General features: G+C 44.3%; 2 protein-coding genes across 3 annotated transcripts; both read left to right on the top strand.

The window, feature by feature from the left end:
* The first annotated feature begins 567 nt into the window (after window positions 1-567).
* On the top strand, window positions 568-3,580 carry cts12 (cathepsin 12). Its single transcript, XM_086225209.1, has 8 exons — window positions 568-598; window positions 986-1,116; window positions 1,212-1,331; window positions 1,867-2,031; window positions 2,104-2,325; window positions 2,406-2,574; window positions 2,777-2,882; window positions 2,989-3,580. Exons 1-8 carry the CDS (start codon window positions 568-570, stop codon window positions 3,086-3,088), a joined length of 1,044 nt encoding a protein of 347 aa, XP_086081335.1. The 3' UTR covers window positions 3,089-3,580.
* A 7,376-nt stretch (window positions 3,581-10,956) lies between these two features.
* LOC147250254 (laminin subunit alpha-4-like) lies at window positions 10,957-16,557 on the top strand. Of its 2 annotated transcripts, XM_086224315.1 has the most exons (12): window positions 10,957-10,993; window positions 11,088-11,187; window positions 11,290-11,406; window positions 11,611-11,781; window positions 12,889-13,016; window positions 14,187-14,367; window positions 14,847-14,996; window positions 15,093-15,252; window positions 15,334-15,461; window positions 15,568-15,646; window positions 15,728-15,841; window positions 15,940-16,557. In XM_086224315.1, exons 4-12 carry the CDS (start codon window positions 11,767-11,769, stop codon window positions 16,083-16,085), a joined length of 1,101 nt encoding a protein of 366 aa, XP_086080441.1. In that variant the 5' UTR covers window positions 10,957-10,993; window positions 11,088-11,187; window positions 11,290-11,406; window positions 11,611-11,766; the 3' UTR covers window positions 16,086-16,557. The 2 variants fall into 2 exon arrangements, with proteins under 2 accessions (XP_086080441.1, XP_086080440.1); XM_086224314.1 differs by lacking the exons at window positions 10,957-10,993; window positions 11,088-11,187; window positions 11,290-11,406; window positions 11,611-11,781 and adding an exon at window positions 11,850-12,011.
* Window positions 16,558-16,826: the final 269 nt, after the last annotated feature.

Below are 16,826 nucleotides of genomic sequence, written 5' to 3'. Positions count from 1 at the left end.
AAAAAAACAGAAAGATCAGGTTTTGGAAAATCATGGTTTGACTTAAAATAAATCGAGCCATACTTTTCCTCTAAATGTCACTTTAATTACCACCAAACAAAGTTTAAAAAAGGCAGTAAAATGTTACAAAAGGGCAAGAAGTAAAGGGAAATTAAAACCCTCCTGTGAATCGTCTCATGCCCCCCACATTTATTAGCTATGGTATTTCTTGATTCAACATATAACGTATATTTTGCAGTTGTTTGCAGTATTTTCACCTGAATGCATTTGCACTTGTAGTTAAGAGAAGTACTTCAACTAAAACCAAATTTTCGGAAAGTTGTGCGTCATGTGTTATGGCCGGTAAACCAACACTTTAAGGATTTACAATATTGCAGCTTTAGCTGTATGTGATAATGGAGGCATTACTGAGGAAGCATCTTATTTTTGTTGACTAATGTCAGAAGTGTTGATTTAGGGGTTCAGTTAAGTACAGAGGGCAAATGGAAGCCGCTTATTGCAAAGCTATTTAAGGAGGACTGACAAAGAGCCTGGAGCTGTGTCACTGACCGGAGCTCCTCACGGAACATGGGGACAAAACAGACGCACATCCATGCAGGTAACCTGGTCTGGCTTTCTATTTCATAAGGAGCAAAGTCCTAACAGCTAATAAAGAAGAGCGGTACTTTACTGTGCTCTGTGCTTGTGAGCTCAGTGCAGTGAATGGTAGTGAATGGGAAGTGCTAGCGTTTATCCATCCTTGAGTCATCACATCGATCAGGTTCAGGACCAACATAGAGAAGTTCCATGCTGTGCTGTTTTGTGGCTAAAGTGAAGGTTTTGGACTTGGTAGAGGTTTTCAAATGCACATCTCGACAAAGTTAAATGTACTAAACAAATACCACGGTTTGAAGAGAAACTTCATGAACGAGCTTCCTCTGATATGCTCAGCTCAGCCAGATGATGAGAGTGCCACATCTCATGTTTGAACGCGCTGTTGTTTTAGTCCACCTGAGAGCGGTGCTGCTCTCCGTTCTGCTGTGCAGGCCGCAGCACGTCGCATCAGACTCAGACGAGCAGGTCCTCACTGAGTGGGAGATGTGGAAGAGCAGCAACGGTGTAGCCTATGATGAGATGGTGAGACACACCTGGGTCACAAGCACAAAAAAAAAGAACACGCTTGATTTCATTCGCTTGAGTTTTCCTCTGACGGGAATTGTGATGTTGTGTAGGATGAGGTTCCCAGGAGGATCATCTGGGAGGAGAACAAGCGGATCATAGAAGATAATAATCGAGAGTATTTCATGGGGATGAGGCCGTTTACGATGTCCATGAACAAATACGGAGACCTGGTAAGTTGCGCTTCACGGGTAATTAAATGAAAAATCAATCACAATCAGACAGTCAGTCTACAGTGTGTCCTGAAATGAGTGTGTGAAAGAGCAAAAAGTAGTCATTATTTATTTATTCACTGCATTGCTGTGTCAGTTTGTATCTGTGATATTTGGTGATAGCGCATCAACATCGTATGATTTGAAGCTGTATTGACACTTTGTCTCACCCTCTATCAAAATGAAAATGTTGGTGAGGTCTGAACATTTCAGAAAAGGAACATTGGTGTTTCATGAAGTTACAGAGTTAGCTTAGTTTAGCATGAGCTGGGCTGGTTCATCTGCCAGCACAGCATCATGAACCAAACCCCTTAAAACACGTTTATAGGTGAGTAGCTGGGAGATGGAGCTTCGTCTCCTTCAAACCGAGCTAAGCTGCCTGTTCTCTGTCTATGGACTTTGACTAACTTACAAACAACTCCATATTTACAAACCTTAAAGTGCTTGAAACCTTCTCAACTTAGCCAACTGTTTTCTCCTTGATCATCGTATGTAGACACAGTGGGAATACCAAGTTCTGCAAGGAGCCATGATAGACGCCCGGTTTGTGAAGAGAGGAAAGACCGTCTCTCCCCAAAAGCTGCGTAACCATGCTAAGAAGTTAGATGCTCGGTTTGTTGACTACAGGAATATGGGTTATGTCACAGAGGTTAAAGATCAGGTAAGACATTCGTTGCCCAGTGTGTTTTAGTCACATTTCATCATCCACACCCAAAATACATGTCCTCCACAGGGTTACTGTGGTTCATGCTGGGCCTTCAGCACCACAGGAGCTATTGAGGGGCAAATATACAAGAGGACAGGTCAGCTCGTACCCTTGAGTGAACAGAATTTGGTGGACTGCTCCAGATCTTATGGTACAATGGGCTGCAGTGGTGCCTGGATGGCCAATGCCTACGACTATGTGATCAACAACGGGCTGCAGTCAACAAACACCTACCCGTACACCTCAGTGGTGAGGCTCACCCCCATCACAACAATTACAGCTAATCATCCTGCATCCAACCTGCCGTTAGCACGTCTTTATCTCAACAGGACACCCAGCCCTGTTACTATGACAGCAGACTTGCAGTCGCCCATATAAAAGACTACAGGTTCATACCCAAAGGAAAGGAGCAGGCTCTCGCTGATGCTGTGGCAACTATTGGGCCGATCACAGTGGCGATTGATGCGGACCACTCAAGCTTCCTGTTCTACAGTTCAGGTTAATTGTACATTTATTAGCAAAGTAAACTGAAATGACTCGTACAACCAGTGCTAATGTTGCACTTGGACACACACAGCTCATAATACCACGCAGCTCCCAGCTTACTAGATCATAATATCAGCTTCGAAGGAAATAGATAATGTCAATGGGATTTCTGGTGCCACCTAGTGGCAAAAAGTCAGTAATACCTCTTTTACAGGAATATATGATGAGCCCAACTGCAATCCCAACAATCTGAGTCATGCAGTGCTGCTGGTTGGCTACGGCTCGGAAGGAGGCCAAGACTACTGGATAATCAAAAACAGGTCAAAACAACACTTAACCATTCAATTTTCTGTCATACATGTACGGATATCACCCGTGCAGGTGTTGCAGCGATGAAGTACAGCTTTTTTTTCTCTCTCTTTTTAGTTGGGGTACCAGCTGGGGTGAAGGAGGCTACATGAGAATGATCCGGGATGGTAGAAACACCTGTGGCATAGCTAGTTATGCCTTGTACCCCATACTATGATTCTGATGATGCCTCTGGTTCGAGGGTTAACGCTACGCTCTTCCTCAGGCGTGATATTGCTCAGGTCAAAGGTCACTCTAAATATGCCTCATGTCCATATTTTCTTTCTTACTGTCTCTGCTGAGCCTATAAGTTTCATGCAAATACTCATAGGAATATATTTTTTTTCAAGGTGAACACATTGCTGCTCGGAAGGATGTAATGCTCTTTGGATCCCAAAACTTTTTGATTATTACAAACAAAGATGATATTTAAATAACCAGAGTTAGACCATGCAACCAAACACTCACAAAGAATCGTTAGCATCAAAAGACGTGTGGCTAAACGGCTTGTGTTGGTCTGATGTGACCAGAAGTGTGTGTTGGCTAATGTTAGCAACCTGAACGTAAGTCGATGTTCTCCATTTGGGCCGCTGTCAAAGCAGGCTAGCATTTTAGCTGAATTAGAGAGTTTTACTAGGTTCAGACTGCAGTTTGTGTGTAACGTGTCTGATGAGGTGGATTTTTTTTTCTCGTTGTGAATTCCTGCCCCGTCCTGATCAGGGAAACGCCATAAGAGCACTCATTGTTGTCTTGCACAACACAATCAGGTTCCCGTTATCGGGTATGAGCGTCTGGACATCGTCCATCGTGGCATGATACTGTCGTTCTTGTGTTCCAAAAGAAAAAAAACACTGTGGACCAGATTGCATCTAATAGTTATCTGTATCATGTGAGGCTATAATAGCTGACCGCTCACGTTACTAAGGAAGCCTGGTTAGCTTACTGTTGCTCAGCTAACTAGCACAGTCTGGCTAACTTGCATAACTTAGCTAACTAGTGCTTTACCAGTTTGCTGCATCTTCTCTGCAACCTGGTAAATTGCAGACAGCTATGTTCTTGACTCTGTGACAGACACCCCTCGAGGAAACGTCATAAACACCACCGCTCTATGAACCTTTCATCAGTTTCGCTGTTCCACAGGACACTTTTCCCAAATGATGTTTAATAAAGACTTCACGCTACAAATTGAGTCCAAAAGTCTGGCATGCAGTACTTTTCGTCATGTGTGTTCCACACGCCTGGTCGCTGTTCTGGGATCACGTCACTCTGAACAGGGTAAAGACACTCTTCACCAGTCCTGACTCTCAGAGGGCAACACGGTCACGACCAAATCTAACAGATACGGCAGAAGTCATGCAGTCTGATCCAAGCATCCCAGAGGCCACCGCTCCATGCGTGTTACGTGCTGTAGCTTTAAATGAGTATTATAACATATTTGCAGTCTATTATAAACATGCAAAGAAAGTAAATCAGATGCCACTTAATGAACCTTAAATGGGAAACTCACTGCTCACGGTCTTAACTTTTTCAATTTATTCTGTTTGAAAAGCAATCATGTTTTGGAATTTTAAATGAGTAAATGAGTAGAGAGAACGATAAGAAAAGAGGAAGGGAAGGGGCATAGGGCATGGCACTGGTGGGACACACTCACTCACACACACACACACACACACACACACACACACACACACACACACACACTGAACTCTGAGCCTCAAATTTGTTTGAGATGAAACAAATTAAACTGAGATGTGTATTTTCAGTTCAATGGTTGTCTGATTTTCTTCCATGTTTTCACGACTGTTAAAATGAGACTCCGTCAGCCACTGCTGGACCAGCTGGGGTGTAAAGTGAAGGATGTTTCTCTCTTCAAACAAACACATTTACCATTGCCTGCAGTCACACCTCATTGACCTTTGAAGCTCACCAGCCTCTTTGTGTCTCTTAAAGTAACGTTCCAAGGTTCACCTGCTGTGGGTTAATTTGTGAGGAGGCGCTTGTTTGGAGGGAAAGGGAGGTTTTAGCTGCCACTAAACTCACACGACTTGCCTATTTGCCTTATTTAATGGAGCGGAATACATATTTTATTTGCACGCGAGCTTTGTTGCTTTTGCTCTGCCTCACTCCAGTTTGTCCCATTGATCGGACTCGTCCTAAGTGTAGGCACGAGAGTCAGATCCATCAGAGGACACACAGAACAAAAGCCTATGATCCTCCTCCCAGCAACAACACAGCAGGTGCTCCCTCTCAGGTAAAGGCAAATTTTTAGGTTTCCTTATACAAAGTGAATTTTATTTTAAGTTTTATTTCGAGTACGCTTCTTAAGCACTTGTCCTCATATACTGTATATTTTGCTGGCATGTATTGCATATATTTTTATATTGCAGGCAAATTGAATTAAATTAAAGTAAAAAAAAAAAAAAAATTTGTAAGATTAAACAAACCCAATGGTGCACACGTCTGTTTTCAACATTCTCTGTCTTCATTATATCACCTCCTGCTTCTGTCCACAACTGAATTTACTACAAACAATGGTGTGTTCTCTGAATGAAAATGTATTCTGCGCACCCTGACCTGGTCCGTAGCGGAGGATGGACAGTCAGTGCAAATGTTGGCCTGTAGTTTTAATTAATTACACATCCTTTGGTCATTTAACTCTAATTGAGGAAAGTTGTGTTCAAGGCTGTCACAAGCAAAATTCAAAGAGATGTTGAGGCAGAATACGACAGAGAGCCAAGTCATTATTCATTTATTGCATTAAATAAACAATTACATGAACAGCCGGCTCATTTTTCCGCTGTAGGGACAAATTCTACCCTTGACATAGTTAATTAATTCACTGCACAAGATGGTCTCTTACTTCTGTCTTGCTTACACTTTCCTCGTCCTCTGGCTGTGCTTAGTTTTAGTGTATCACCAATGCTAAATGTGCTGCTTCACTGCAAGCAGGTCACAACACTGAGAGCTCAGTTCCATCACGACTCAACCTTAATTGGGGGCCCCCTTCAACTCAGGGCTCCTGGTACCCCCCCTCCCCCCAGCACATTACACACACTGGATCTGTTATTGTATTATTGTCAGTAAAATGATGGAGCAAAACTATATGCAAAAGACATGCTTTGTTTTATGGCAATGCTCTGTAGAATTGTCTGTTCAACTCTACTGGGAACAGCTGTGAACGGTGCAAAGAGGGTTACTATGGCAACATGGCCGACGGGACCTGTCGTGCCTGTCCTTGCCCCTTTACGTGGAACAAGTGAGTCTGTTACCTGCGCTGCCGCGGCACTATCAGCCCCGCAAAGCTCAAGTTCGATCTCATGAGTGTGATGTGTGAAATGAGTGTAAAGTCATTATTCACTCTCTCTTAGTTTTGCATCGGCCTGCGTGGACATCGGCTCAGGAGCGCTGGAATGTCTGTGCAAACGTGGGTACGTGGGGGTCCGATGTGAGAGGTATGTCAGAATGTTCTTTACACTGAAATACACTCAACTTCAACCGAATCCAGATTGTCTTTGTAGGTGTGTCGCCTTCTCATCACGGGGTTTTCTTCTTGTTAAGATGTGCATCTGGTTTCTATGGCAATCCAGTGGTGCATGGAGGCAGATGCAAACCCTGCAACTGCAAGGACGGCAGCTTAGGCGTTTGCAACACTGTGACTGGAGGTAAATACACATTTCTTGGTGAATAGACAAAAAATAATATGCGACACATGCTAGTTAAGTGTAAACACTCCGCCATATTTTATAAAGACTGTATCTGTCCGTATTTCTGTACCTGACTATGATTTAACATCTCTGTCTTCAGAGTGCAGCACGCCTGGCGGCAGCAGCTCCTGCAATCACTGCCATGGTGAGTTTCTGCTGGTATTCCTGTCTGACACAACCAGCTGCTATCACGTACCGTCAGAGGTGCAGCCCATCTCGAGAACTTGGTAGATCTTGTGTTAATCTTTTTCTAATCACTGACAGGATGCGACAGCTGCACCGATGCTTTACTGGTCAACACGGAGGAGATGGACGACTCCCTGGTCCGGCTGACGCAGCAGCTGCCGAGGATCACTCACATCTCTGGTTCCTTGACAGGGCTGAGTAATCTGGAGGATAACATCTCAGAAAGTGAGGTGCAGTTCTCAAACAACTCTGCACAAGTGCAACTATACTCAAAGTCATTTCCTCGTAAAGATGTTGAAAAACCAAATGAACCCAACACTGGTTGCACCTGATAAACTCTGCTGTGTCTCAGCTCCTGGTGAGGAGGTTCAACATGGCTGTGAAACTGCTGCCTCCAAAGGTTGAGCAGCTGGAAGTGGACGCCAGTGTTGTTGAATTCAACTTGAGTCAAGTGACTTTCAAGGTACCTGGTGAGAACTTTCCTAAGTTCACGAAGCTGAAAGGAAATGAGGATAAATATGAATCTTTCGTTTCAAGCAGAGATATTTTATGTCCCAAAACAACCACACATATGGCTTGCAAGTACTCACAGTTGGGTACCTTGAGCTCATGGAGATGTGTGTTACCCTCCTGCATCACTTCTTTGCAACGCCAGAATGCAGAAAGAGCCAGTCGTGTAAATGCAGTTTGAAGCACATGTCAACTTTCTGGATCGACTCCTAACAACAGCAAAACTGTCCAAAAATGTCCATGGTTTGGTGTAATCCCTTTTGATTTGAATTTTTAAAAAAAACAACACGTCAACTTGAAAGACAAAATTCACTTTTTTGAACAAAGAATCAATTGAACGGCAACTGCTTGACAAACTTAAAACCATTTTTGAAATTGTGATGAATTTTCCAGACACTTCAAATGTCCTCACATCCAGAGAGTGTTGAGCCAAAGGATCTTCAGTCTGGAGCCGAGGATCTCCTCACAGCAATACAAGGTACAGCAGGTAGCGTCTTTAGATCAGCATGATGTAACACCGCAGTTCTTAAAGCTTCCTCACATCTTTTGGGTCAAATTTCAGTCTGAATTCTCAACAGAATTCTCTCCTGCCCAAGAAGAAACATGTCAGTGTGTGAACCTCAGCACAAGAGATGTGATCGGGAGCAGTATGGCCTCTTATCTGTTTTTCTCAGATTTAATAAACCAGCTAACTGGGGAGGAAGCTAGAGATCCCATCGCCCCCTCTGAGGGGGACAAAGTCAGGATGATGGAGGAGGCTCATCACATGGTGGAGGAAATGAGAGAGAGGAGCTGTGCTGTCCAGAGACGCCGAGCTGGCAGCGAGCGAGACGAGGCCCACGAAGGTGAGCGTTTACTGGCTTCTGTGCGGGATCTGCAACTGGAGCTGAACATTTCATGTCATGTTTCACTGTAGCAAGTGGGCTGACATGTTGAGTGAGTGACTGAAATGTTTACCTCAAGGTTTAATTATTCTTTCAAGGATGCATTTCTGATTTAGATTAAAATGAACTAAACAATTAAACATTGCGACCCTTGTACACAAAAAAACATCTTGCACTGTTTAAGAAATATAATTCAGCGGCAGACATCTGTAAAAATTCCCGAACTATCAAAAATGTCACTGATTCCGTGTAATATTTCCGAAGATATACCTCACATCGTTCAAAAAGGTGTCAAGAGTTACTGGGTCTCTGCTTTGATCCAAATCAGCCCTTAAACAGAACAGGTTCCTCCCACCGTGAGATGACGAGGTCAAACCTGGGTTACGTGTGTGTTAAAGTCTGACCTGCAACTTGATGTGTCAGAGAGGTGAACGAGCGAGCTGAGCCCATCACACAGGCTCCTTTAGGTCTTTTCTTTAAAGCGGCTCTGATTGTTGAGGAATCAGATCACATGTGACTTCACTGTTTATGAACTCTGAGTCGGGCACTCACACCAGTGTGATGCTGCGTGTGTTTTCACCATGTAACACCCTGAATTTATATGTTCTCCTCCGTTTGGGGCTGATTAAACATTAAAGTCTATGAGGGAGCCAAGCGGGCAGCTCTGAACCAGACTTTAGACTCCTCCATCAAGGAACCGGCTGATCTGCTGTCAGAGGCAGCAAACGCAGTCAACCTGAGGCGTGATAGAAGCCTCCGGCGTCTGCAGGTAACCAGTCAGACGTTTCTGATCCACAATCGAACAGACGCGGATGTTTTAAACTTCTTTGTGCTTCCTTTATCAGCATCTCCAAGCCCAGCTGGAGGCTGAGCTCCTGCCTATGACTGAAATGAGCACACATCTGTGGGAGAATCTTACCGACTTCTTGATGATGCTTGAAGACATTAAACAGGTAAGCTGGTCACTCGGGTTGCAAAGGGGCGGAACATGTCTGGCAAATTTCCAGTAAATTTCAGGAAACTTTCCATGGGAAGTTAAGATGGGGAATTTTGGAAATATTCCAAATTGGAAACCTTCCATGGGAATTATGGGAATTAGAGTGATTCATGGGAATTATTGGGAATTTATCGGAATGAACTGGAAATTGGGGTTGATTTAAACAAAATTGTATCACATTCCAACATAAATGTAAACATTTTGTTTTGTCATAAGCAGACATCCATGCAAAATGATACAATTAGAAAAACATGACGTTTCAACAGATGAGTAGAACTTTGTCAAGTTTTAATTCTTGTATGAAATATCAATTCTTTTACCGAACAACAAAAACATGAATGTTGAGTAAAATATTACTCCCCCACCCACTCAAAAAGTAGAATGACCCCCCCCCTCAAAAAAGTCCCATTCAAAATGTAGAACGTGTCTGTTCCCTCAGCATTCTTCACGCATGTCCTTCCACAATATTTACACCAGCACAAAGACTTTCCTTCAACACGAGATTGTGTGAAATGCCTCCACACATCAGATGGCATTTTTCTGGAGAACAAAATAAGAAAAAAGCTTGTAAAAACACAAATGCAATGGCATGAACAGAAATATAGTTCGCGACACAACTGGAATGAAAATATGAAAAAAATATTTGACGATTGATGTATAAATTCTTGTACGGTTGCAGAAAAAGTCTTGCAGGAGTCCGAAGAAAGAGCATTACATTTGAGGTAGCGACCACCATAACAAGCTGGCCTCTTAAATGGTCAGTGCTAACTAACATTGAGCACCTAACTTACCAGCTAGCTAGCTTTGAATACATTTTTATTTAATATTTGAAAAGTACACGTTCATACCATTATAGATCAAATGTATTTACCCCATCATGTTATCAAAACTCACTTGACTTCATGTAGTCCGCGGGCTCCAAAGTGTGGCCTCCAGGGTTCAAGAAATCATCAGTGCATGTAGGGGGCGTGGCCTCAAGAGCCCTGCAGTCAGCAGTGTGCGCGTGTTTGAGGAGTAGCAGAGATATTCAAGTGTACCTTCATAAATCTGTTTGTTTTAGCCAAGATTATGCTACACTATATTTTCCCCAACTACATTTAAGTTCCTTGTTAAGGGCCAACCTTCAATTTTTCAAATTTCAGATTTATTCCCGTTTATTCCCATATATTCCCGTTAATTCCCATATATTCCTGTTAATTCCCATGGAAAGTTTCCAACTTTGAAAATTCCCTGAATTTTGCAACCCTACTGGTCACTTTGACTAAAATCCTTCCACGTGAGAGGTTTTTGGATAAATAGAGTTTATTGTTGTGTGTGTGTGAATGGCAGGATTTAGAGAATCATGCAGCTCAGTTAGATGGAGCCAAGCGGCTCCTCTTTAAGAAGATAAACAACTTTCAACTGTTGACGAAGGAGGATGTTGTCACCACGGCCGAGCGGCGTGCAGAGGAGCTCCACAGGCTGGGAACACACGCTCATCAGTGAGGGTCATTCACGTTTCTGATGATCCCGTTTGGTGCTACTTTAACATTCTGCTCCACTGCGGCTCAGGCTGAATTATACGTTGATTGGACCGGTCATATCATAGTTTTATGATGCCACAAGGTTAATCACATAAGTAGGCATAAACTGAGACAGCTGTTAATGTTCTCCATCATGCTACATTTTATTGCAGAGTGCTTCACAACGCCACTAACAATTCTGAGTTGCTCAGTTTCCTGGGTGTTGGAGCTCATGACCACATGAAAACTGCAGAAAAGGCAGCGAATCAGTCCAAGGTGGCTGCTAGTCAAGCCTTACAGGTAACTCAGGGGCTGGTGGTAAAGCTCAGTGAAAACACAAACGCTTGCTACTGAAGATGCTCATCAAAAGCACGATTCTGCTCTTTTAAATGAGGATGTGGAGGGGAAAAGTTTGGTCCCCGTGGCTGGAGGAATCAGAGACGATTCAAGCTGTTTAAAGACAGACGCCAACAAGATAGCCAGCGGCCTTCAAAGTATGTGGAGAGAAAAAAAAACACAGCAAAAAACAGAAATTTTAACAGTTTGAATATTTTTTACAATATTCTACAATGCCATTTCTGGCTTCTTTTGAACAGTGCTTTCACATTTGGTCAACGTGCAAAAAGATGGTGCGGAAAAGAAAAAGGACAAAGGAGAATCGCTCCAAAAGGACATCTCCAAAGTCCGAGACGACCTGAAATCCATCCAAAGAGGTTGGTTTTTCAGAGGAGAGCCAAAGATACGAGTGCACACTGCCATTCGGTATTTAGATCCACTCTTTCATCTTTTCTTGCCTTATTTAGATGAAGATTTCAAAGTTTGATTTAGAGTTTTCCAGGCGGGCCTTTCAGATTTTATCCTGCAACTTTACACTTTCAATCCAATGAAGTCGATCATCGTCTGATTTCTGATTTCAGATGACATAGACGTCCTGATAGAGTCGGCGAAAACATCGGCTTCTGCCTCCAACGCCACTTTCTGTAATATAACAGAGAGATTGAGGCACATCAGCCAGGAAGTGGATAAAATAACTTTTCTCAATATGAGCTTGAATATGGACAACACGCTCCCTGATGCAGACCAGGCATGTAAGTCTTTGATAGTTGATATAACCTTCCTTTTCCTGTAAAGTTCCATAATCCAGCGCCATCTTGAATATGCTTCAGTGAGGCGTTTGAAGACAACCCTTCCTGTGCTAAGAGCCAACATCGGAAAAGTTGAGGCTCTCAGCAGGAAGTCGTTTCCCAGCGCCAACATGATGGACAGCATCAGGAGGATCCAGGATGTCATAGGGGAGACCAGAAACTTCATCCACGGGGTCAAGTTTAACCTTTAAATGTGCTTTTCTGCTTGGCAAGTTTGATTTAAAGCTTCTACAATCGTTGGATCAAGCTGAGGGTGACACATGACCGCAACTTTAACTCCTCGGGTGCTGTTGTACTGCTCACTGCCGGCGACCTGCCCCTCTATGCACCTGCTGATGCTGGAGCTTTTCTTCTTTTTCATCACACCAGCAGTGACCTCATTGTGGTTCATCACTCTGAAACCTTTATATTTTTGCAGGAAAAAACAAGTAATAATATTTTTACATTCGATTCCTGTCAGTGCTGATGCTCTTAGCCTTTTGCTGCTAAAGAACCACACATTTCAACTTACACTTGTGTGTAAACCTTTTGGTGAAGTTGTTGGAAATAACCAACAATGTCAGAGACCATGAAGAAAACGCCGGAGTGGAGAATCTGGAATCCCAGTTTATCAATTTCTCAGTGGGGGGGTGTAAAGAACCACTGAGTGGGAATGCAATAAAGTAATATCACGGGGGAAACACTCAGCAGAACATGTCCTACTGGCTGGTTCAGAAAGAGAGCTGCCTAAAAGGAGAGACCAGGTCAAATCGTATCGCCAAAATCGTGCTTTATCTTCCCCGGAGGAGGACCCAGCACTTCAAGAGTTAATTTTCCAATTTTCTCAGTTCTTAGATGCAGGTTTTAGTTGCATTCTATTCCTTTTCTGTGCATTGATCCCTCAAAATCCTACACACTGGACCTTTAAAGGCAGAGTGCGTATTGGATCTGACCATCTGTCCGTTGGCCCCCGGCCGATCTTCTCACGCCATCAGGCGTGCGCCAGCGCTCGTGTCACAAATGTGTCCATCTAACAGGGCAGCATCACGGCTCATTTGGGTCCTCTTTCAGATTCCAGATGCGGATCTCACCACAGACGACTGGTGTGAACTCCAGCGAGCTCAGCGTGCCGGGGACCAGCTCTCTGGGTCCAACAGCTGGTTCAGTTACAGCCTGCCTCATCAGGACCTGAACCACAGGTAACGCTGGGGTTCTTGGACACCCGTGGAGCGGAAAATAAATTCATTTTGGCTGTGATGTTTTAGCTTTATTAATATTTGAATAACTGTACCTTCACAGTCAACATGTATTTAAAGGTTTTATTGTTTTGTTTTGTTTTTTTACCCCTGATTTTTGTAACCCATTTTATTCAAACACCCGGTGCCAATTTGCTACAAATCCTGGGCACTTCCTGTGCTTTGCAGGCACTACCTGTCTCTGCCAGCCTGGGGAGAGCCCAGACCTGGATTCATGTGTCCTCCTATACATGGCCGTTAGCAGACTGCTTCTTGTCACAAGACGAGGGGACTTTCACCAGGAGAACGTAGCGCATGGGAGCGTCACATGATTCCCACTGATTCTCTTCCCCTCCCATCAGGCACTCTGTTTGACCAGAGGAGGTGCTATAGTGACCCTGATTGTCGCATGTTTTTGTTAGGGGTTCCTGCATAGGAAACCTCTGGAGACACGGGGAGAACCTGCAAACACCACACAGAAAGGCCCTTTTGATGACCCCTCTAAAGGTGTGGGCACTAGCGACATGGAGGACAGGACACACCATACAGCGTCCGCAGCATCCTCCATCTGAGAGGCGACAGCCCTACCACTGCGCCCCTCAGTTTCATAGTTTCTGATCAAATCAGATTTAGTTGTATAGTACATTTAGACCCAAGAATTCTCCACAAGCAGCTACATCTGAAAAACTTCTTTTTAACAGACAAAAACACAGAGGCTTTAAAAACAGTTTTCAGTCTACAAACGTTGCAGTATTTTATGACACGTAGTTCCCTGTAGACATTTTCTAACTGCAACTAAATACAACAGTGTCAACTGAGCAGGTCAACTGAGGACACAGTCTCCCACACACCTTCTAATTCAGAGATTTTATAAGCTTCCAGTACATGTACCCATCAAGGTCTGGGCTCAAACTTTGCTGCCAAAAAACTTGTAGTACTTGTCAGTGAATAAGAAAGTCCATGGGAGTTTCTTTTCTCAAAAGTACCACATCTGCCATGTTAGCAGAGGGTTGAATCAAGGACAGCTGGACCTGTCGACATTTCAACCAAGGGGCTTCCTCAGTTGTCACCCAGGTATGTGGCATCTGTAGGGTCATGATCTGTGTGAACAAAATATTCTTCTCTGTTTGTCAGGCCTCACTTCTCTCTCGATGTCAAGACCAACTCATCCAGGGGGCTGCTCCTCCACGTGGCAGGGAGAGGAGCCATCCCCCTCCTGGCTCTGTACATGGCTAACGGAAAGATCAAAATGTCACTTGGGCGAAAGAGAATCATCCGACACAAACAGAAGAGCAATGATGAGAAATGGCACAGGGTGACTGGCGCTTCACTACAAAGCAGCTGGGGCTAAGATTTCTGCTTCTGCACAGCTGATCTACAGTAGCAAGAGTTGAGATGCACATGATGGCTACCTACATGACATGATGCTAAAAGACACGCTGAGGTCGAGTGGAGGGTAAACCTCAACATGCTGGTGCTCTAAAACGGCCATGTTGTGTTGCAGTGTGGAGCTCAGAGTCTCAATCCTGTAAAAAAGATAATCATTTAGGGAATAACAGCCAAAGGCCACCAGAGGCTTGGTGTTAAAGTAGTGAGTGCTCATGCTGGCTGGACAGGAGGACCACATACTGTCCATCCTCTTCACCTCTGGAATTATCAATGATGGTTGTTTTGTTTTGTTTTTTTTAGCTGCAGGTCCTAAAATTTGCATATTTTGTTTTGCAAAAGTTGCTCTGCTCTGATTGGATAACCACTGCTTGGGCTGGGGTTTAGTAAACTCTGGTGTGTTTGCAGGTTGAGTTCAGCGTGGAGCAAAGTTCCTTCCACCTGGTGGTCGATGGAGTGCGCGTGACTGATGGTCATTTACCGAACAAGGAGGGATCCACTTTGGACCTTCATGGTCGCGTGTATGTGGGAGGGGATCCACTGAGTAAAACCACCAAAGTCTGTATTAAAGCTCACAATTACGAGATCAGTTATTCAGCATCGAGGTCACACGTGGAGGTTTACAGCTTCCCGCCACCCCTCATCCTCACACAGGGCCACGACCTTCCCAGGAACAGTATTTCCGGCTGTATACGGAACTTCAAGTTCAATGACGAAGCTGCGGGAAAACCTGAGGCGCGCCACCAAGTGTTACCTTGCCTCGGTGGGTTCACGGAGACAGGGACGTACTTTGGTGGAGGACACGTCGTCCTAGGTTTGATTTGACCCGCTCCAGGTGTACTTATACCAAGGTTTAAACAAACCACATTCTTAATGACACATATTTCTGTTCCAGATCATTACGTCACTGTTGGACCTCATTTCAAGTTGGCCTTTGAGCTGCGTCCTCAACGCCTGACAGGTCTCCTCTTCTCTGCTCAGAGTCACAGAACACGTCTGATTGTGTTCCTGATGGAGAGCACGGTAGGTCTCCACCCCCGACACCCACAGACACCCTGACTCATTACAACTGATCTGGCTCTCAAACAGAAAACAACCGGAAATGAGCCATTGTCTAACCTGTTGCCAGGTGAGCGTCATTATGAATGACGTCAGAGTCTCGGTGACTCCTCCCACCCTTTGCGATGGACGATTTCATGTGGTTACATGTAAGTATGTTTTCATGATAATGTATATACATAATCATATGTGACAAGCTTTTATAAATTCCTCTGTTTTTTGTCCCTCAGTGTCCAAACAAGAGGAGGTTGTCACTCTAATGGTGGACTCCATGTCAGACCAGACTGCAGGTCCCAGCAAGTCCACCTTGGACCCAGTAGCACTGGACTCACTTCACATTGGAGGTGAAACCAGCAGATAGTTTCACCTCATCCTTCAGAACACACGAGCATTTGTGGGAGATCCCGGCAGTTATTTTCCTGCTGTGTCTTTCTTCCTTCAGGGACGTCAACGGTCAGTCTCGTCCCCGTGTCCTCACCGTTTCTAGGTTGCTTGCGAAACGTGAGGGTCAACGGGCGGCTTGTTGCATTCGAGGCAGAGTCCAGGGTGGTCGGCCGCGTGAGCATCAACAGGTGTCCTGCAGACTGAGGGCAGGAACAGCAGTCGTACTCGGTGGATGTACTGGTCATGGCGCCGGACCTGGAAGAACAGTTGATGAGTGTTTTGATCAACGCAAAAAGAGTTTATGACCCTGGATGTCACTAAACATATCAGAGCCTCGCGTTGGTTTTCTGTGTCTTTAGAAAATGAATCCAGATTAAGAATCTTGAATTTTGTATTATTTGATCTAATTCATTAGATTATACACTTCATTCCGCAACAATTTTTTTCTTAAAAAAAGATGAAATCATTTCAAGTTTTAGTATACAATGCAGATGTACCATCTTCAACACATAGTGCAGGACCCTGAGGTCTGTGACTCCCACCTCTGAAGGAATGTCTGTTGTGGACGTGGAACCAGGAGGAGTCTGCTGAGGTGGTTTGGGCTTGTGATCAGGAGGCCTCCTGGGCTCCTCCCTTCAGAGGTGTCCCGCACACTTCCAGCTAGTAGGAGGCTCCTTAGTACACCCAGAAGACCCTGGGAGCATCCTTGGGGGTCACAAGGAGGAGCTGGAGGGTGTTGCTGGGGAGGGAGGGAGGGTTACCTCACTCAGATTTCAGACGAGTGGAAGCAAACGGATGAATGTATGTAAATGCTTAATAAATACACACAAACACAATTCAGCCTTTTATTGACATGCTCTCAACATGTATTTCAGGAGTGTCTGGTAAATCCCTCCAGTGATGGTGATGATCTCAGCGACTTTTCACCCCAGCTCACCTTCTTTG

Source organism: Aulostomus chinensis, chromosome 14, assembly GCF_037954235.1.
Source record: "Aulostomus chinensis isolate RoL2024-O1b breed Wild chromosome 14, RoL_Achi_v1.0, whole genome shotgun sequence".
NCBI classification, from domain to species: domain Eukaryota; kingdom Metazoa; phylum Chordata; class Actinopteri; order Syngnathiformes; family Aulostomidae; genus Aulostomus; species Aulostomus chinensis.
The sequence above is the reverse complement of the archived record's forward strand: the minus strand, read 5'-3'. Positions and strand labels throughout refer to the sequence as shown.

What these genes read in the sequence shown, in the direction of transcription:
- cts12 (XM_086225209.1), top strand. Translation starts at nt 568, where the DNA reads ATGGGGACAAAACAGACGCACATCCATGCAG. An exon ending in TCACAGAGGTTAAAGATCAG is followed by an intron (nt 2,032 to 2,103) that starts GTAAGACATTCG and finishes TGTCCTCCACAG; the next exon opens with GGTTACTGTGGTTCATGCTG. An exon ending in TACTGGATAATCAAAAACAG is followed by an intron (nt 2,883 to 2,988) that starts GTCAAAACAACA and finishes CTCTCTTTTTAG; the next exon opens with TTGGGGTACCAGCTGGGGTG.
- LOC147250254 (XM_086224314.1), top strand. Translation starts at nt 11,949, where the DNA reads ATGATGGACAGCATCAGGAGGATCCAGGATGTCATAGGGGAGACCAGA. An exon ending in CACTGAGTAAAACCACCAAA is followed by an intron (nt 14,997 to 15,092) that starts GTCTGTATTAAA and finishes ATCCTCACACAG; the next exon opens with GGCCACGACCTTCCCAGGAA. An exon ending in GGACTCACTTCACATTGGAG is followed by an intron (nt 15,842 to 15,939) that starts GTGAAACCAGCA and finishes TTCTTCCTTCAG; the next exon opens with GGACGTCAACGGTCAGTCTC.